This window comes from Antechinus flavipes, chromosome 6 (assembly GCF_016432865.1).
Source record: "Antechinus flavipes isolate AdamAnt ecotype Samford, QLD, Australia chromosome 6, AdamAnt_v2, whole genome shotgun sequence".
NCBI lineage: Eukaryota > Metazoa > Chordata > Mammalia > Dasyuromorphia > Dasyuridae > Antechinus > Antechinus flavipes.
In genome coordinates this window covers 237,609,523-237,630,999 of record NC_067403.1, presented here as the reverse complement: position 1 = coordinate 237,630,999, position 21,477 = coordinate 237,609,523, and the positions used below count along the sequence as shown (strand labels likewise).

Genomic DNA, 21,477 nt, shown 5'->3' with positions numbered 1-21,477 from the left:
AAAAAAAAATCAACCTAGCATCATTCAAATGAATTTTGAGTTGTTTTCTCCCTCTCAATTCTTCTATTTGTCCACTGACTGGTCAATCAGAAAACCAAACGAGATCCATTCCTTGGAAAGAAATCGCCAGGTCAATGAAGTGAGTATGAGTGTGATTCACAATATGCCCAGTCTCGATCAAAGCAGTGAAAGTAAGGATGGTGGGAATGAAAGGCATCAAATTTGGAGTAAGCCCAAGATAGGCGTATCTGAATGACGCTGACTCTTGTTAAGAATAGGAAAGTCGATTTCATTCCCAGTCACGGTGGAAGACAATGATGAGAGAGGAATCTCAGCTGGCAAAACGTTCTTTGTCCTGGCAACACCAAGGACTTGGTTCTCCATCCAGGGAGGGATCTGGCCTCCAGAGCAGACGCCACAGCCAAATGCCTTACACAGTCCAGATTCTGCAACAAAAGCAGGCCAGTATCTTCTTCGGACAGGACGAGGCCTCTGGCCCAGGAGGCTGTAATGGCCCGGCATGAAACCATTCCTGCTGTAGTGTGCCCTAAGAGTCAGGCTCTGCCTGAGCTTCGAAGGGCTACCTAAGATTTTCCATGAGCTGCCAATGTACTAGCCCCATGAGAGGCTCCCAAAGGAGGCAAGAGAAAGATGAGGAGAGTGGTGGTGGTCCCTACTCAACAATGAAGAAGTATGTCTGGGCTACATAAAGTCACTCCTTAGCAAGTCAGGCTTAGATGGGGTGTAGGAGAAGAGGTTTAAACGATGAGCCCGTCCTGTGCCTGGCTGGGGATGAGCTCCCCAGGTCATTCTCACCTAGACAAAAACAACTTTAATTGCAATTTGCAATGCCTAGAGTCAGGAGTGTAAAGTAATGGAGAAAGAGCAAATCGTCAGTCAGGAAAATCCAGTTCCAGCTCTGCCTTCTGATGGTGAACCCTGGGAAGGAGGATGTCAATTTATATGGATGGAGGTTTCCTTATATTGTCACTGGGAGGTCCCTATACCTATAAAAGTACAAGTCTAATCCATTCAATCCCAAATTATACTGAAGGCCAACAATAATCTCTCATTATCATTATTATTTTATCAACAAAGTAGGCTATTCATCAGCATTTGATTAAAGAATCAAAGAATGCCAAATAGGAATTCTTGACAGGGCAATCCCTGTCAAGATACATCTCCTTCCGTCCCCAAAGAAACTGAATCAAGGGAATAATAAAAGACAAGTGTGAAAAAAACTTTTCCCTAATGGGAGGAGTGGGAAAAGGATGGAAAAAATGAATAGTAGCAAAGGAAGAAGAAAAGATATCTTTCTTCAGGCAGATAGGTGGTACAGCAAGAGGCATAGAGATGGACCTGGAGCTAAAAGAAAACCTGAGTTCAAATTCATCCATAGATACTTAACTAGCTCTGTGACTCTTAGCAAACTACTCAACTACTGTCTGCCTCGGTTTCTTCATCTGTAAAATAGAAATAACAGTACCTACTTCCCAGAGTGGTTGTGAGGTAGTAAAGGACTTTGCAAACTTTAAAGCCCTACAGAAATAGTAATTATTACTATTACTTATAAAAGAAGTAGCATCACTTCTTAAAGTCTGAGAGAACACAAACTAATTTAACTCTGGTTTACAGAGAACAGGTTGGGAAAGTCCAAGCCAGATTATCCCCGAGATATACTGCAGGGGGACCTCTAGGAGTAAGTTTTCTAATAGTGGTGTCTGAGCAAGGACAATATCTCCAGGGATTCTATCAGGTTCATGGAGGCAAGAATCCCCGGGTTGGAAAGGACCCAGAGATTCTCTCCAACCCTGCTCTGCAGCCTTTCTGAAAAGTGATTACCGAGTCTCTGTTGTTATTGACAGGGGACTCACTGCCTTCCCAGGCAGTTCATTCACGCTTTGGAGAAAGTTCTCCATATTGAGTCAAAATCTGCTGTAACTAGATTACAGCATTAGTAACTAGCATAGGGTGAATAGGCTCTTAGGACAATTATTTGTCCATATATCCATATTATTATCCATAAAAGAAACATAACAACTTTAAAGAAATATCATTTTTTCCCTCAGTTTCATTTTGACATGATTTTTTTGAACCTTCCATCATAATTTGACACTGAGGGTCTCTTACTTCAAGATATTCACACACACACACACACACACACACACACACACACACACACACACGGATAACGTAAGCACTCGGCCTTGTAGCACCGGGGAGAACATAAACAAGAGTCACACTGAGTGAACAGTCTCCCCATGTGAAGCCAGCAGGGGAAGGCAAGAATGTTCCCTAAATAAGATACTAGCTCGGGGGTGAGAACGCAGGCAATGAGCTGGACCTCAGAGCCCATGTGAATGCAGAGGGCCCTTGCTAAAGGCTGAGGGTACGAAGGCCCGTGCTAAGCTCTGGGGAGGGGAGCCCCTGCTCTGGGACAGCCTTCCCGCTCGGGGTTCATTCTCTAGTGTGGGGGGGTAAGGGAGGAGATTGCAACAGTGAAGCAGATGGGAAGACTCAAGGGTCCTGAAGGCACAGGGGCAGAGCGGACGGCAAAGCGTCTTCTCTTAAGGTCATGTCCATCGATAAAAGTGTTAGGAGACTCCAATGTTAAGCCATCTGACGGTGTCAAGGACTTTGTGGTGAGAATGTCCCTTCCCCCATCTTCCACAGCTGCGGCACCTGCAGAGGCAGTTGCTAGGTTACGCTTCCCAAGAGTCATTTCCCTGGATGGAGGCTGGGAGGGCTGGACAAGAAACAGGCTCTGTTGTCTAGGAGAGTACTGAGAGACCAAAGACTTTAGTGCTCTCGTGCCCTTTGGGGGCAGGAAGCTGGTGCCTGCAGCGGGAAGGGGCAGGGCTGGTGGCCGACTGAATGCAGGCTGGGGGTCTGGGAGAGGGGCAGCTCAATTCTCAAGGCTCTGGGGCCTAGGTCTCAAGGGAGCAGATGGTCACAATGATGGAAGTAGTCTGAGATCAATGGCATATGCAGCTTCCTGTCTCTCCCTCAGCCAGGTTTCCCTGTCTGCCCCAATTGGAGGGGAGTGGAGGGGGAGATGACCGGCAGCTTGTCTTGGGGACAAGGCAGGCCTCTTCTCCGCAGGGGTTGCTCGTACTGTAATCTCTCCAATTTGCCAAGGCAGCCCAGATCAGGAATGTTGTGGCTCATCTTCAGGTGCCACATTTTGGGAAGTACATCAATGAACTGGGGACCAATAACCAGGCCAAACAAAACTTCCAAGGGGGGAACTGAATGAGAGAACATACTAAAGCCTTCCCTTCTAATGATGTGCTGGTTCCCTCCTTAGAAGACAAGTTCCTTGAGGGCAGGTTTAGTGTTTCTGTCTGTCCTTGTGTGCTCAAGGCCTTGCACATTTTGGGGAAGTTCTTGTGGATTAGGGGAAGGCCCTTCGTGCAGACTGTTAAAGATTATCCCTCCTGCTGCTCGAGGGGCTCCTTTAGGAATCAATGACTTTGTGGCCGTAAGTATTCCTGCCATCAGGATGGACGGACTTCCCTCTGTGACTCAGCCTGCTTTCTGAGAGCTGCTGTGGCCAAGTGAGGGATGAGCCTCTCTTTGCCTGCTGTGTTTCTGGGACTCTCATGGAAGCCTTGCCAGACCACCACGGCCCTGCGATCCACTGGAGGTGTTAGGAACCAGTCACTTCCACACCACACTGATGGACAGGCCAACGGAAGTAGTGGAATAATAACTATATATATATATGGACTATAAGTCCTTCTAACATGAACTCTTTGGTAATTTTGTAATAATTTACACATCCATCAAGAAGCAATGGTGACTAAGGAAGAAAGGAAATAATGTAAAAGCACACAAAAGTCAGACTACAGCACAGTAGTGTTGGAAGGCTGCCCTTGGAGAACATCTAGTCCACTTAACAGATGAGGAAACTGAGGCTCTAAGAGGTAACACAGCTTCCTCGAGGTCTTGTAACTAGTAAATGGTAAGTGTTGAAGTACAAAGCCAGGGCTCTGGAATCCTTTAAATCTTGCATCTCCCAGGAAGCTCTGCAAACAATGGCTTGTCCACAGGTACTAGACATGCAGGTAGAAATTCTGTATGCAAAAGAGAGAGCCTGCAGGGGAGGGTGTGTCAGGGCTACTAGAACATACAATACAGGGAGTAAGATTTTAGACCAGGTCAGGGACAGGCCGACTCCAGGATTAGATGATAAGAACATTCCTCCCCTCAATGGACAAGCCAGTGCCAATGTTCCTTTGAGAGCACTGCTCTATCCAAGATACAAACAAAGAGAGATATGAACTTGAAAACTTGATGAGGTGGCTCTGAACTGACAGGAAGGCTCACCCTACTCTGCTGGCCCAGTAATTACCAAAGTCTGGGGTTTATCTAATAGATTTCCCAAGCTGCTTCAAGAGGAAGCCTGGGATCCCAGGAATGGCAACTAGCTTTCACAAACAGTGACAGGGAACGTGATAGCAACCTTCAAGTCCAAATGACAGACACACAGAGAGAAATAAAGGCACGTGTTGCTTGGTCCCAAAGGGCAAAACTAGGAGCAAAGGGTGGGAAATTGCAAACATTCAATGTAAGAAAAAATGTCCTCATGATTAGAACTATCCAAAAATAGAACAGGTGGCTGAGGGCTGTGCCCTTGGCTACTACTCAATAACTGATTGAGAGTGCAATCAATAAAGGCCCCTAGTAAAACTTCTGTGAACTCCTACAGCCATTGTCAGTCACCAGAGCATTGCTGCTTCAATAGGATGTTGCCAGATAAGTTCAGAGGTCGGTATAAATGTCATCCTGGAATCTGGCTTTGGTGAAATAAAAATACTCCTTCCTTATTCCTTTTGTGTCTACCTACAATCCTTGTGGCACGCCAATCAGAGGGGTCAGGGTTCAAGTCCCTTGGGTAGAAGTCTTTAGGGAGCAGGCCAGTACAGGAGAAAAGTAGACTGGACTCATGCTGAGTTTAAACTGAGCTCTTGTACTTAACCTGGAGGACTTTGGGCAAGTGACTTTCTCCTTCTGGGATGCTTTCTTTCATCTCTCTAGTGAGGAGATGACTCCATGGAGTCAAGAGTCCCTTCTAGTTTTTAAACCCTCTGACAGCCAACCTTTGATCTATAATTGAGCTTGAACCAATTTTGCTTAAATCATTTCCATGATGCCTTTGGTTTGGCTTCGGGCACGAAACCCCACTTAAAAGTTTGGGGAACACTGTTCAGAGGCCACGATTTTCCTAGCATAAGCCAAAGGTAACTGTATCTTTAATGGTACATTAACGTCACATTCACTTACTTGCAAACGTGATTTCCTTTCGTTGCCAAGACAGCCACAGTTGCTGTGGCAACCACGCATTAACAGGGATGCTTAATGGAAACAAACTCCACTCACCTGCACAAAGACGCCCTTGCTCCTGTACTCCGCATAGAGGCACCGGGAGAAGAAATCTACAAAAGCCTGCATGGGTGGGAGGGGGAAGAAGAAAACACATCGATGACATCAATCGGCTGATCGGTCGTCTTGGAAACAAGAAATAATCTGGCAACCAGGAACATGCAGGTTCCTCACCACTGGTTTTACTTTAGATAAAGACTGAGACTTTATAAAGTACCAAGTACAGTCACAAGTTGGCTTCTAACAGTAAAGCCATCAAGAAACGTGATCCTTGATAAGGACATCCTGCTGATCTGATCACGACTCGTGAGCAGAAGTGCCTAGGAGCCAGATCGGGGCCCACGTAGGATGTACTCGGGGCTCGAGGTCAGGCACTGCCATTTGCCTCCCACTGCCTCAAGACAGAGCATTTGATGTCACAGGACCTCAGTTAGCTTATCAATGTTCTAAGCTAAAGGAGCAGCTGAAAGGGACAAAAAGGCCGGTGTATGTGAAACGTTATAAAGATCAGAGTAGTCTCGTCTTCTAGTTGCATACAGTTTGGTTATTTGGGAGCACAGAACGGTCCCAAGTCCATTCATTTTTAAAATTCCACTGCTTTCAAAGAAAAATTCTATTTTGTTCATATTAAAAAATATAGCTCCTTTTTACACTTAGGCTCTAAGAGACAAAGAAACAAGCTCTCAGAGCTGAAAGGGGACATTGAGATCAACAGTCAAGGGAAGTCTGGGGAGACTCAGCAGGTGCAGACAAGAAAACATTTCCTATCTTTTCATAAAAACCCTCCACAAAACAAAACTAAACAAAAAAACAAAAAAAACAAAATCTGGTATCCCCTTAAAGAAATGTAAGAAGAACCCATTCGCCCTCTGCAGCCCGAGCTCCTAGGACAGACAGGAAGCATCCGATGGTCTGTGCTTCAGGTGGCACGCAGGTGACATCAAGCTCAATCGGGCAAGGCCCTGAGCTGGCAATATTTTGGCCAATGCGGCAGAGCAAGCAGCAAGGCTCAAGGTGCATTCTACAGGCTGAGGCCACGAGCACACGCCGGCGGGTGTCTCACTGAGAATGTCAGTGTCAGCCCAGGACAAAGGCAGGCCAAAAGGGCTGGGGGCAGCTGGCTCAAAAGCGCAGCTGCCTTTTCAGGGTTCCAGCAGCTGACACAAACCAAGGAAAACGTATTATTGCAGGCGCTATTTTTGTTGTTCTCTTTCCCAAATTAATGCCAGGTCTTGCTGCATGCTGCCAAGGCACACTGCACTTCAGCTCCTTACATGAGCACCTGCCACTGGAAGCATGATGTCACCCAGGTTTTCTCCCACAAAAAACCAAGGTTTCTCTAAGGGACCTCCCAGCTCATTCCCCATCTCAGTCTTGACACGTGCTTTGGCCGTGCCCCTGCAGGGAGGACAGCTCTCACACTCTCACACCCTCAGCTCGGCAGCGCAGGGATACTGAGATCACAGGCCTTGCACCGAACACCGAGGAACTCAGGGAGGAAGGCCGTGTCCTGTGGGAATGGCACCAGTCCCACTTGTAGAGCTCACTGGGCACATGTCACAATGAGGAACAGAGGCTCCAAGATGCTAAACTACTTCTCTAAGAGTAGCCCCAGTACTTCTTACCCTCAGGCCATAAGCCCTGCCTGACTCTTACTGAATCATCTGGCCCTTGCCCACAATAAAACTGCTGATGTTTCTGTGGATTTGGGATCTTGTTTTCTACAAGTGTTATGTATATAATGCCTCCATATTGAAATAGTAAAAAATGGAGCTATTCAAATGGGAAACCACAAATGCCTGCACTTTTCCTATCCAATTATAAGAAGCATTACCTTTCTTTAATTAAGAGTATGTCTTGTTAACATGTCTGAGATGTCATTAATAAATTTCAGGAAAAAGCTAAATTCTAAGCAGTCTTTATTGCTGAATAGGAGCCAGCAAGGTCATTTTCCATGATTCTCCTATTGGGTTTTCTTATCACCGGCCACACTCCCCAAGTTCTTCCAATTTGTCAGAATAAAAAATAAACCTAATAAGAATATTGCTTTCTCTTTTAATAAAATGCTGTGAAAATAAATTTCAATGTAATTAATAAGAATAAGTGTCCATTTTCTTATTTCTAGACATAAATTTAGAAAAAGAATTAATTGCCCATTATTTTAAAAGGAAAACTAGACTAAATATTAAGTTCTCCACTTTAAAAAATGGCTTTTTAAGTCTCTTCCATGCACTGGTTTCATTGTATATTCACAGATTAGATTTACTTGCACTCCTCAACATTTTCCCTTCTTTGTTCCTGCGATAGGCTTGTTGACCCTGAGTCGCCTTTTGTATATGAGATGACATCCTAGAGTACATGACTCCACTCTCATTGTAGAGATGGATTTATGCTGATTGACCCAGCCTCCTTAGCTTCTACTCCAAACTGATCACTGGCCCACACTTAGAAGGTAGTTGATCAAGGTTAAAAGAGCCCTGATTAAAGTTCATAGGTCTATGTGGAAGAGGATGTCATATGCTTGATTCCAAGAACGCCAGACTCACAGCAGCCATGGATAACTGGAGCAGAGGCCAAGTACTCTGTGACTCATTCATAGCAGCAATGACCACAAAGTTAGACTGTAGGTAATTAGCTTTCCAATAAATGAGGAAACAATATAAGCAAGGTTCTGAAAATGGTTTTAAAGGTGAAAGCTAATGGTTTACAACAAATCTGGAGTTCAACTGTTCCTGATCTTAGGGTAATATCTAGATATAACTGTCCCCTTAAGAAATGAAAACTCATGTTTTCACATATGGGAAATGCCAAACTGGGTTAGATCAAATCTAAGGTTCTATAGGCAGAGTAGATGAGTGGTCTCTCCTCGCCAAATGGGGCAAGGGACAATCTGGGTTTTCTTTCTAGCCCATTTTGAAACTGACAAAAATAAGCACACAAAGGAGAAACAAGTTCATTAGTGTGGGAACTTATATAATAATCACAATTAATCTATAATTCAGTAGATAAATCCTTAGAATCTTCTTGAAACCTATAGATATTAAGTAATTTGCTTAGGCAAGTGTCAGAAGTTCTTCCTGAACTAGAATCTAACAAATTATCTGCTCTGCTAGCTTTCCAAAAAGGAAACTACCAGAAATGCACATTCATAGCACTTCTAACTTAATCTATTCCAATCATTTTTTTCCCAAATAAACTGTACCTTGGTCGCTGAGTAAACACACAGCAGTGGAACGGGATGCATGCCACTGGCAGACGAGATGTTCAAAATTGCACCTTTAGATCTAAAAGGAGGAGGAGACAGAATATGTAAGAAAAATGACAATCATCCACATTTCTATGTATATTTACCAACTTCTTCTCCCAGAACAACTCTGCAAAATATGTAGTACAATGTGGTCTAGACATATATAAGGAGAAGGCTAAGACTCCAAGAGCTTCAGGCAGTCTGGAGCACATACATGGCTGTTTCTTAAATATTGACAACAGAAATACATTGATTTGACACTTCATTTCATAAGGATTTACTTAATCCAGATTTAAATTGACCTACAATTACCAATACAGCATTATTTAGGACAAAGTTGCTTAACTGAACAGTGGGTTGCGACCCCAAATGGGATCTCATAACAAAGTGTGTGTGTGTGTGTGTGTGTGCGCGCGCGCGCACGTGCGCACACGCGCAAATCACAAAAACTGGCAACAGTAAAAGGCTTCTGAACACAATGACCACAAATTAATTCAAAATCAAATGCTTAACAAATCCAAGGTGTTTCTGGCAGCACTCACCCATGTCTTAGCCTACAACTTTACTTTAGTCTTGGTTTTAAACATGCAACATGTGCACTCGGCACTGCACATGCTGCCAGAAACACCTTGGCCCAGATTCAAGACAGAGTCATGTAAAAATTTCTCAGGTGAAAAGGGGTCACAAATGGGAAAAAATTGAAGAAGCCCTGGTCTAGGATACACTTGGTTATTTGGAGAAACTCAACTCTCCTAATGACAGGATCCATTTCATAGAGAGTCAGCTGCATTAATTTTCAATTTCTATCCTATCTGCAATCCAAAATACAATCCAAGATAATTAAAGGTCTCCCTTCACGGAGGAATTATCAGTACTGCAACCCCCCCAAACAAAAAGGAATATCACGAATAAGACTCCAGGATGATCTACTTCTTCCATTAGGCCTTTTCTATTCATTTTAGTCCTTTCTTTTCTGGGAATCTGTCTCTACCACTTATTTTAGGACTTAATTAGAAGTTCAACTAATGCTTAACTAAGTCTCAGTTATGTCCAGGACATTGTACAATAATCTGGGAGACAGAAATACCATATGGTCCCTGAGCTTGAGGACCTGAGGATCAACATGTGAAAATGGAACTTATTGACTCTGAAATCCTGCTTCTTTCTCCTGACTTCCCCATTTTTGTCAATGGCATCATCAATCTCCATGTTCGTAACCTTGAATCTTTGCTCCCCTTCATTATACACACCAATTCAGTCACTAAGACCTATTCATAATCCTCTACTCCACTCCTTGTGGCCATCTTTCACTCATCATGACTCCCACTGCTGCTGCCCTTTAGCTTAGGTCGCCATCAATTTTATCTTAGCAGCAGACTAACAGACAGTTTGGAAGCCCCTCACTCCATTCTACAGGCTGCCAAGGGGAGGGTCTTCCAGGACACAGGATCACGCTACTCACTCCACTGTTCAAAAGCATCATATGGACATGGCTCTTCTCAACAGCGAGGTAACTCAGGCCGGTTCTAATGGTCTTGTGATGGAGAGAGCCATCTGCACCCAGAGAGGGGACTGTGGGGACTGAGTGCGGATCACAACATAGTGTTTTCACTCTTTGTTGTTGTTTGCTTGCTTTTTTTGTTTTCTTTCTCATTTTTTTTTCCTTTCTTATCCGACTTTTCTTGTGCAGCACAATAAATGTGGAATTATGTATAGAAGAATCACACAAGTTTAACATATATTGGATTACTTGCTTTCTAAAGGAGAGGGTAGGGGAGAGAAAGGGTAAAAATTGGGGACACAAGGTTTGCAAATTATCCACACATGTGTATTGAAAATAAAAAGCTTTAATAAAACAAAACAAAATCGTAGGCTTGTGCCAGCAAAGAGGGAGGTCTTCCACCATCTAGCTCCAAACTGCTTTGGACAGTTCTATCATATATGGTAACAGTCTGGGGATGGGTCTGATCAGAGTAACGATGACATGATTTTTATCCATCGGGTCCTGTTTGCTCTGCTTTAATTGACAGTCTATGATAGAATCAGCTTTCTGTTGCCATATTACACAGCTGACTCATACTGGATTTGCAGTTCACTAAAAAAGCCAGATCTTTTCCAAATGAATTCCTTGCTATCTAGTCTTCTTGTAGTTGGTGAAGCTGATTTCTTTTAGTTCAGCTTCATGATTATCCCTATTAAAATTCCATTTTAGGAAATTTTCTAGGAACAGAAACCAAGCTCAGTATTCTATACTTTGTTTTTTTCAAAATTAGAAATAACAATGGCCCTTCCTCAAGCCTGTAGGCCCTCTCTCAATCTCTAAGAATTTTGAAGGTTAATCAAAGTGGCTCCACAATGCCATCTGCCTGTTCTTTCATACTCTAGGATGTTTGTCCAAGCTTGGTGACTTGTGAGAACTCTGTGGGAGCGGCTAGATGCTGACCTAACTTCCCTGATTTCAGGTTTTCCTTCTCCATGGACCATGTTTATTCTCTTTCCCTATCTAAAGATCACTATCCTCAGAAGAGAAAACAAGCAAAGTAAGAGTCAAGTAGTTCAGCCTTCTTGCTCTCCTATGCTATAATCATTCCATCCACCCCCGCTACAGTTCTATTCCTTCTGTGGTACAATTCTTGTCTCCAAATACACAAAAAAGCCACCATGCTTTTTTATTGTTTTTAATGTTCCTGACTTAAAAGCCTCCTGGATGGTATCAGGCTAGAGAGAAGACTGGCAGGGTCTGCCAGAGGCTCTCTCTGCTGTTTAAATCTTTAGAACCCAGGACCCAGCTACATCACGATGGGGAAGGCCAGCAGGACCCAGGGGAAGGCTTGTAAATGCTCTTAGAACACGTGAATGCACACTGCCACACTTTCCTTGCTTTGTGGTGGCAGACATCAAAGAGCCAATTCCATATGGCCGGCGTGCCCATCGGGGGTCTCACTTGTTGGCAGAACAACTCAATGTCTCCGCACTCAGCTCCACGGGGCCGCCCCGCTGCTGAGAGGCTGAAGGCCTGCCCTCTACACCTGCCGGGCCTCTGACTTACTGCTGGACTTCTGCCCGGCACTAAATCTTGCCGTAGCTTCCTCCTTTTGAAAATAAGCTCTAGAGCTGAAGGTCTTACTCTCTTCTGTGTCATAGGCCCTAATGGTAGTCTGGTGAGACTAATGGAAACCCTCTCAGAATCATGTTTTAAATATCTAAGAAAGAAATACATGAGATGACAAAGAGACCAATTATAAGTAAAACTCCCCATGCAGAGCAACCTTTAAGGTCCTTCCTAATTCCAATGTCAGCGACTTTAAGCCTTATGTGATGGGCCTCAATGTATTCATTGAAGCAATGTAATACTGTGCCTCAAATAAGACACAATAGGGGGCAAATCTAGCAATTCGAGAAACTCAAAAGGCAAGGTCAGAAGGTGAGTCAGAATTTAATTTTGACTGTATTTGTTCTGAATCTGGATTTTTGCCGTAAATGCACACTACTTACTTAGTTTAAGAAATAAATCGCTATCACAGGTTCACTACTGGATGCATATATACAGTTCAGGAAGACTGAATGACAGAATAAAAAGCCAGGCCCTTTTTAAAAAGATATTCCTTTGGCAGATAATTTCCCTTTCCTAAGCCATGAAGTTTCTGGCCCTTCCAACATTATATTCATTTGTTTCTTCATTTGACATTTTTTTTTTTAAACAATAGCAACAACTTTTATATTTATTGCATGCTTGCGATTCAAAATGCCTGCCTTGTTCTATGAATAGCTCCTTCTCTAAACATTTTCTCATGCAGGAACATAGGCTTTGGCATGGGAAGGGACTTTAGAATTCCTCTCCTGCCATTGTTCATTTTACATATGAGAAAACTAAGGTCCAGAGAAATGAACTCATTTGCCATTCAGCTGGTGAGTGCCCAAGCAAAGCTAAATGGGAATCTAATTCACTGGGCTCAAAACCCACTGAATTTTCAATTATAGTCTGCTTCCTCTGAACTCTTATGTAAAAATCTATTCTTTAGCTTTATATTATTTGATTACTTAGGTCTAACTACTCTTTATTAAGCTAAGAATTCCACACAGAGTGTCTCACTGGATTCTCACACTAACTCATAATGTAAGGGCTACAGGTATTGCCCCATTTTACAGATAAGAAAACTAAGGCTCAGGGAGGCAGGAATCTCTTCTGGCTGTTGGGCTCTCTACCCTGTGCCATGCTGAGTTCTAGATGATGTGGCTCATTGTCCTTTTCAGTCTTGGGAAATTGTGACTTTATTCAGTGCTAATTGTGGGATGCTCTGAGATGTCACAGTAGGGTTACATGGAAAAGTTCTAGTTCGGGGCACATTACAGGAGGCACCACTGTTTCTACTAATCTGCTCTCCAACTCTCCCTTCTCGTGCTGCAAGGTAACAGGCCAAACTAAGCCCTGCCTGGATTACCACACATTGTCCATGGCTATCACCGAACTCCATAGCTTTGCTTATTACTAGCAGACGCATGTAAGCTCAGGGACGCAAGCTCATGACAACAGGACTGCCGAGCAAACAGAAGGCTTTTTTTTTCTCCTTTACTTGCATTGCTAGTTCCATTGCCCCACCTAAACAGAATCTGTGACATCAAGGCGGTTTCCATGGCAGAGGCAGACTCATGTATGCGCTGTATCAAGTAGGGGGAAAAAAAGTCAAGCTTAACATCCACCCAGAACTAAATGAGAAAAAAGCTCTGTTCTCCTGAGGCTTGGAAAGAGAAGGTGAGACTTTCTGGATTCATGGTTGCAGTCTGCAATCAAATGTTCTCACGTCTCCCCCAGCCCATTCATACATGACTCCACAATTAGCCATTCGATGTCCTGTGAGGGAACAACACGCCTTATTGATCAGATTGCCCTTACTAGGGAACAACCACAACTCCACAGTGTTTCCCGTAGAACAGTGACATCCTGCTACCTCTAAAATACTCTTAAAGAAAAGCTGAAATGGCACTGGAAAAGGCATGGGGGCCTTCGTGCTAAAGCCAGAACTCACTGGCACAGAGTGCTTTTATTACGTGTCTCTGAGGGGCCCAGGCTTCTGTTCTCTGCTGCATCGTCAGAGAAGTGGGGGGCAGAGTGTGGACCGGACTCAGGAGACCGAGGCTCCCTCTCTCACCTACCTGAGCCTCAGCCTCCTCGCCAAGAATAAGGAGGCTGGATGACCTCATCTGTCATGCCCTGTACAATCAAAAACCCTCTGACTCCTCTCAAGCCTGGCGCAAAGATATAGCGGGGGCTGGGCTACGGACGAGGGCTGGTGGGACGCACCAGCACCTATTTACGAGGAGCTTACGTTCTAACGAGGGAGGTCAGGAGCGATGCTCCCTGACGGGTAAGGGAAGGACGGGCAGAAATGTAAAGTTCATAAATCACAGACCAAGGCGAGGCCTAAGGTGAGGGGCCCAGTGCGAGGGCAGGAAAGGCTGCAGCAGAAGATGATGCTCCAGCTGCATTTTAGAGTAAGCCTGTGAATGGGAGCTAAGGAGCAAGCGTGTCCCCAATATGGGGAATGATCGGAACAAGCCCCAGAAATAAAGGAATGGGACAGAGAGAAGCTGGCTCAGCCGGACCCAGCATAACAGGGGGTAGAGAAACCATCTCCTGAGGCGGTCAAGGCTGGGGGCCAGGTGTGGAGCACTCTGAAACTAAACAGAAGAAAGTATATTTGATCCCAAAGTAACAGGAAGCCACCGAAGGGAGCTGGACAGAAGGGTGACGGCTCGCAGAAAAGCGCTAGGGCAGCAGTGACTGACTGAAATGGGGGCAGACTGGAGGCAGGGAGTCCCATTAGGAGGCTGCTGCAATAATCTAGGGGAAAAGGGACACTGGGGAAGCTGAAATGAAATGCCTCAGTTATGATTCTGAAAGAAACAGGAAGTGGGGATGATTTAGAAGGAAGGATAATGGTTCAGTCTTAGACATGCTGAGATTGAGACACCTCGGGAAAATTAGGTTAGAAATGTCCAGGAGCCAACTGGTGATGGGACTGAAGCTCAGGGGAGCAACTGGGGTTAAACAGAGAGCTGAGAGTCATGTTCCTAGATATATCGGCCGGAGCCCTGGTGCTGAGGAAAGTACCAAGCGAGGATGCAAAGAGAAGAGGGCTGGGCGGCGCCCTGGGGAACATACCCATATGTAGGGACTGAGCCATCAAGAGGAGACCTAGGAGGGAGAAACCGGGAGTCGTGGCAGGAATAGCCAGAGGCCGAGCAACAGCGCGGGCAGCCCATGGGCAAGGGGGAGGACGTCTGAGAAAAGGCCTCGGACACGACAGAGTTATGGATAAGGAAGGCAGCTGGGCAGGAAGCCCTGAGTTCGAATGCAGGCTCATACACGCGATTATGTGACTCCGAAGGCCTCATCAAAAAGAAACAGAGAGAGCTGGTAAGTCAGCAGAATGAGAAGTGAGAGGAAGCACTCAGTGAGTGGGGGCTCCTTGGAGAGCTGAGAAAGGGGGAGAGGGCCGACACAGAGCAGAAAATCAGAGCTTATGGACGCCATGCTCATCTTCTTGGATTTTATGTGGTGCCCAATATTATCAGCCATTTGGCTGCTGATCCCACTGTGATCAAATTCCCTGCAAACTTGTTCATGTAAACTTTGCTGAGTAAAATAACAAGATCTAGTGAAGGTTTCTTCAGGACAACTCGGAGCATGTTTGCAGGCAGTAGGCAAACTCGGGAAAGGAAAGGTGACGATGCGCAATGTGGATCCTATGGGCGGCAGGGCTCATGAGCACGTGCAGAGGGGCCGTCCTCTGCCAAAGATGAGGAAAGCAGAGGAGAATAATAATGATGCAGAGGGACCTTGAAATAAGGAGAACGGGAGATGCTCACAAGGAATGATTTTACTATTAAATATGAGGGGAGAGAGAAGGAAGAGATTTGGAAAAGCTCCTGTGGGGACTAATTCTAGATGACACTTTCTGGTCAGCTTTTGGGGGCAGCCACGTGGCCCAGTGGTTATAGGGCCAGGCCCAGAGCCGGGAATATCAGAGCACAGCTTCGGCCTCAGACACTTCCCAACCCCGTCTCAGTTTTCTCATCTGTGAGTGAAAGGGAGAAGGAAATGGCAGACCTCTCCTGTATCTTTGCCAAAATAATTCCCCCCAGTGGGGCCACAAAGAACTGGACATGACCGCAACACCTGCCCTACCACTCTAGCCTTTCTAGTTGCTCCACCTCCTCAGGTTGCAGTCCACTAAAGCCAGATGAACTGCTGCCCCGGGGCCAGTCATGTAGATCTTCTTGCTCTTCTTCACACATTAAATCCCATCGCTTCTTCGTGTCTTTGCACAAACCATCCATCAGTCTGGCAACACATGGGCTCTTCTTGCCTCTACCGTTATAATCCCTATTTTCCCATAAAGCCATCTAAAATTTATCATTTTAAGTTCATCATCTCTCTACAACCTCATTGATTGTTGGGAGTACTAAGAGAAATGATTATTTCTCTCTCACATTAATAATCATTATTCTGAAGGACGTTGCTGTTAATGAGATGAATTAGTTTTCCCTTCAATCTTGCTCAAACTCTACCCAAGTGGGGAAACCCATGGAGCTCTACACAAGTTTGGGTAAGGACAAATTCTTTGATTAGAATGCCAGAGGTTAGACAATTTAGAATTAAAGGATAGAATCAAAATTACATCCCCTCCAGTACCTCATTAGAATAGGCCCCCCTCTTATTGTAATATTCATTCTGTCTCACTTACAGACTTCCCCTCATCTTTGCCAATTTATCCTTAAGTTCTTCCATGAAATTTTCTGAGCAAAAATCACAGAAAGTCTGCCCCGAGAAGGACCTCAGAGTCAATCACATTCTGCTCAAACTTGAACAAAACATTCGCTATCAGACCCTCAGAAAGTGGCTACCCTCGCCTCTGCTCGAAGACCTCTCGTGGGAAAAGGTAGGAAAGGAATACTCACCACCCAAGAAAGCACCTTCCACATCTGGATAGCTTTCCTTGCTACACTGTTTTCCATCTACAGGGATGAAACATTCTCTGCTACTTCCACCCAATACTTCTGGATTCTCTCTCTCTAGACTCAGGCTAATCTATTGGCCTCTCCTGTTCATAACAAATCATTTTCTAGCTTGCGTAACAGTAATCTATATGCATATCTCACCATCCCTAGTCAATTAGAAGCTCTTTGAGGGCAGAGACTATTTCTTTTCTCATAATTTTTTTTTCCATCAATGACAATGGAATCACTACATTTAAACGGTCATGTTAATAGTCCCCAATGTTCCCCTTTACAAAGTGGGAAAAAAAATGCTAGTGGAAATAAAAACAGAAAGCTGGCCCAAAACAGGGACTTACACCAAGAAGGCCCCGGTAGCTTGAATGGGATAAACTGAGTGAAGACCTCTCATGGGAATGTGGGCCTTGAATTATGCTCTAAATGTGGCTTGAGACTTTGTAAATAACAAGTTAAACTATAGCTAAAAAGCTGTAGATGATTGTCTTGGCTGAATATTACCTCTCCTGTTTCCCCCCACCTCTTTAGTAGAATTAAAATTCTTCTTTTAAAGGCAATGATGATTTTAGGAATTCAGGTAACATAATTCTTGCATCCAAGAATATCTGCTTGTATAGCAGTTCTCTAGGGAAATTTGAAATAAGAGTTTGTTGTTTATTGGTATTCTTTTGTTTCTGGGATAGATTTCCATGTTTAGAATTCAAGCCTGGACTCCCCCTGACAATGGAAGAAAAGGTTAGGAGGGGACAGAGAAGAAAAGGGCTTCTGGTCTATATAATCTTGTGTTTTGCAGTTTGTACTTTGCACTCCTCTACTGACACCTTGTCTGTTGAGCTGCCCTTGAAATAAATCCTTTTTGGTTGTTGTTGTTGTTTGCTTTTTACCTTGAAAGTCTCTGATTTTAATTTGGGTAAAGAGTCACTGTCCCGCCCATAGGTCAAAAATTTATTTCAATTCAACAAGCATTTATTAAATGCCTATTTTATGCAAGAACTATGCTAAGCAGTGGAGCTATAACGGAAGCAGAATCTGTCCTGAAGGAGTGTGTAACACTTTTCAGAGGATTAAGAAATGAATCCTCAACATCTCTAAGAGACAAGAAAACATTGAACAATTGGGGAGAGTAAAATTATGGGTGTTATTATTACTAAAAAAGGAACTTTGAGGTTACTGATTAACAAGTGGCCTAGAAACTAAGTGTGTTATCTCAACAAAATCTTTTCGGGGAATTTCCATAAAAGGTATCTCTGCTGCAAATGGAGCCAAAAGGATTCCTAAAACCAAACTCTACTGTAGATCATTTCTTTTGTCATAGAAGGACTTGAAAGAACATAAGATTCAAGAACTTAAGATCCTTTGGTGTTATTTGACTAGCTTTAGACACATGCCTGCAGCAAAGCATCCCCCACACTAATGGCATCATTGACTTAAATCTGTAAGGGACCTACCACAGGGGTATCTAGTCCATGATTCCTTCACCCAGCAACTGAGGTAACATCCAGCCCTGTAGGACCAGAAGGATCAATGAGGGCTCAAACTAAGAGATGTGTCCTTCACAAGAGTGCTGACTACTTACTGCTTGGGAGGATATCCGCCGGGGTTGCCAAATGGAAGAGGGATAGCCTATAGACTGTGAAATTATCCAGATGCTTCTGCTGTTTGTAGATGGCACTGTGCTGATTGCATCAATCCCTGGCACACTGCCAAGGCTCGAAATGAGATTCATCATTACTCAAGAGCAAAGTCTATCCATATAGAAAAGCATGAAAATAAAAAATGCTCATTATTCAAACCATGAAGTGCTGTTGGAAGAACTGCCCAGAGAAGCAGTTCATAAGTGTTTGGGTTTCAGACATCCATGACAGTTGGTACAACGAAATGAGCCAGAATTGAATGGGACAGAAATTTCGATTGCATTCGAAGTTGGGCAGCATTTCCAATGAGCCCCAAACTTTTTCCTGAAACTCTTTCATCTTTTCAAAATCACAACTTGTTACAATCTCTGCTTGTACAATCAAAGCTGCAGTCTGTTCAAAAGGCAACAGAAAGACAGATGATGTGTAAATAGTCTACGACTGTACGCTACCCACGATAAAATGTCTGAACTGAAGAGTGTAGAAGGTATCAGAGAGAGGATCAACCAAAAAGGGATCACGGAGTGAGGGAAAAGAAGAGATGGCTGGGCAGTCTGCAAGCCGTGCTCATACCCAGCCATATACTGTTAAAAGATAAGAGCAAAGACCTTAAGCCATTGGGCGATCCTCTGTGCAGGGCTGAGGACGTGGATAAGAAGGGCAAGCCTGAGTCTTGGTCCGTACTGTAGAAGGGGAACCTCACGTTAAGTACAATGGGCTTAAGGCAAACCCATGTCTTCTGAGGCAGGTTCATGAAAATGGAAACATGACCCAGGCCCAGCCCTGAAAGGGCTCGCCAAATACTATGGAAAGGGGAGGGGGTGAGGGAGATGAACTATGCACAGAGATAAGCACTACTGAAAGTCGAATGAGAGAGTTGCAAATGAGATACCCAAAGTGCTGCAGGAAAACATCAGGAGGGAGAGAATACTTTGAGTTGGGGAAACAGAGAAAGAATATCTGATAAAACATGTGAGCTGAACTGGAGAATGAGGAGGGAATGGGGGCCAGCCAGGGCCAGCTTGTCTGGAGCAGATGGTAAGTGAAGGAGAGGTATTATGAAATAGGCCTGGAAAAAAGGCTAGAGTCAGAGGGTGCAGGGTCTTAATTACAGGTTACTACTGAAGGTTACGTTATTTATTCTATCAGGAATAGGGAGCCTGGAAGGTTTCTGAGTGAGGGAATAGCAGTCATCATACAGCATGAGGTGGGGACTACACTGGGGAAGGAGAACAGGTGGGAGAGAGCCTCTGTCATGGGGCTCCAAGTCTCAGTCCCTGACCAGGGAGTACATATGTATGTGCTTTCAGGAAGAATTATATTATTGAGAGCAAGGAAAAAATGGAAATCGATTTCAACAGCTTCCCTTAACAGTTCTTCTCGAGGTCTGAGAAACATATCCTAAATGCAAGCGCCAAATTGCGAGGGGAATCGAGAGCTCCAAGGTCAGCCATATAATGAGGGCTCAGCATCCTAATCCTTATTCTGTCCAAACAGGACTCTGCCGATGTAAGTTTGCAAACATTTAGCAGATGTCCCCCCCACTCCTCAACATGTCACAGTGCCACCTTAAGCAACACAGGAGAAAACAGGCTATTTTTAGCTTTTCCCAAGTTGCTATGGCAACCTCCTCCTGGCTCCAGCTGTCCACAATGTTTACAATTCCAGGGAAGGGGGAAGCTCAAGCTTCCTCTATCATGTAATTATGCACTTTCTACTTCTGCAGCAATAACACCATCACCCGATTGCAGAGATATTGGTTGAGTGATCACATGTCTCGAGGCTACCGTTCTGGAGGACTGGACGTTCTGTTATCCCCAAATTCAGAACGGAGCAAAGAGAAGAGAAGAACAAAGATGATTCTTAAGGTTCCCTGTCTCTCAGTGAGAGCTTCAATAAAACCAAGGATGCCATTACAGGCACGACACAGGGCAAGCTATTAAGGGCCTGCTCAAAATTTATAAGCAAAGGCTCAAAGAGAGCTTTAGAAATTGGGGGAGGGGGCAGGACTCTGCCCTAAGAAATGATGGTAGGAGAGAAAATGTGTGGTCAGCCTTTCACCTTAACCCACTGCCTTCACGGTCTGCTCTGTATTCCTCATGGGTCCTTAGCAGTGACGCAGCAAACCTGGCCTGGCCCGGCCTCCCCCTTTACGTTCACTCTCCTTCTCCCCCTGGGAGCCTATGGTGGCTCTGTGCTAGATCGAGTTAGGGAGAACCAAACGGTGGACTCTCGAGATACTCCTGGGAACAGCCTCCCCAAACATTGGCCCAATTTAAAAAGCTGTCCCCAGGAAGGCTCATCCTGCAGTCTAAGTCCAGCCAGCTCACCCAGTTATGGCTTTGCTGTAGTTTAACCTCAGTCTCTTAGTAGTTACTCTACCAATGCTCTGATCTGTATGTTTGCCTATGGAGTGTTAAGTAGGTGATTCCATGCCCAGGAGGCTGCCGGAGCCTAAAAGAGAGCTGAGACTGAAGGGGAATCTCAAATATGAGACGGTAAAGCTCGGGCCCCTTTCCTCTTGGAACCACTGCCTTGCATCTTCTATGAAAACAAGATTACCAGGGAAAGGTAGAGATTATGATCAGTCCAAAGCCATTAAATAGAGAAAATTCAAATTTCTAATATGAAATTTTATGGAAATCAATGTCAACAGCTTCCCTTAACAGCCCTTCCCGAGGTCTGGAAACATATCCTAAATGCAAGCATCAAATCACGAGGACAATCGGAGGAGAACTCCAGGTCAGCCATGTCAAGAGAGTTCAGCATCCAAATCTTTGTTCTGTACAAGTAGGGATTTGCTAATGAAAGTTTGCAAACTTTTAGCAGATTGAAGTGAGCACTGCTTCAAGGCCGTGGATCACACTGTGATCAAAAGATCTGAAGTTAAAATCAAACATCCAGACCAGGAGTACTCGAAACTATCTGTGCATGAGCCCCTTGAACCATCTACTAACGTCCAGGGACTCCTTCTCAGAATGTTGTTAAAGAAAAAAAAAAGAAAGAAAGAAAGCCAACTGTATTGAAATGCAATTATTAAAATATTTTCAAAATGAGTTGGTTTATGGACCTGATCTTGTTCAATCAAAGTCTCTGGAAAAACAGCCTCTCCTCGGGCCTCCTGCGTAATGAAGGCCCTTACCTATGGGCCTCTGGGTTGTTAGCCATCCTCTGCTGACTGATCCTATTAGCCCC

General features: G+C 44.4%; 1 protein-coding gene across 1 annotated transcript in view; it reads right to left on the bottom strand.

Annotated features, from left to right (window-relative positions):
- The window catches only part of HSD17B12 (hydroxysteroid 17-beta dehydrogenase 12), a 132,302-nt gene that overhangs the window by 5,414 nt on the left and 105,411 nt on the right, over window positions 1-21,477 (bottom strand). Inside the window, exons 8-9 of the mRNA XM_051967473.1 lie at window positions 8,588-8,669; window positions 5,383-5,448 (exon numbers count right to left, since the gene is read on the bottom strand). Of these exons, the coding sequence (XP_051823433.1) occupies window positions 5,383-5,448; window positions 8,588-8,669 (148 nt within the window). The remainder of the gene's footprint in view (window positions 1-5,382; window positions 5,449-8,587; window positions 8,670-21,477) is intronic.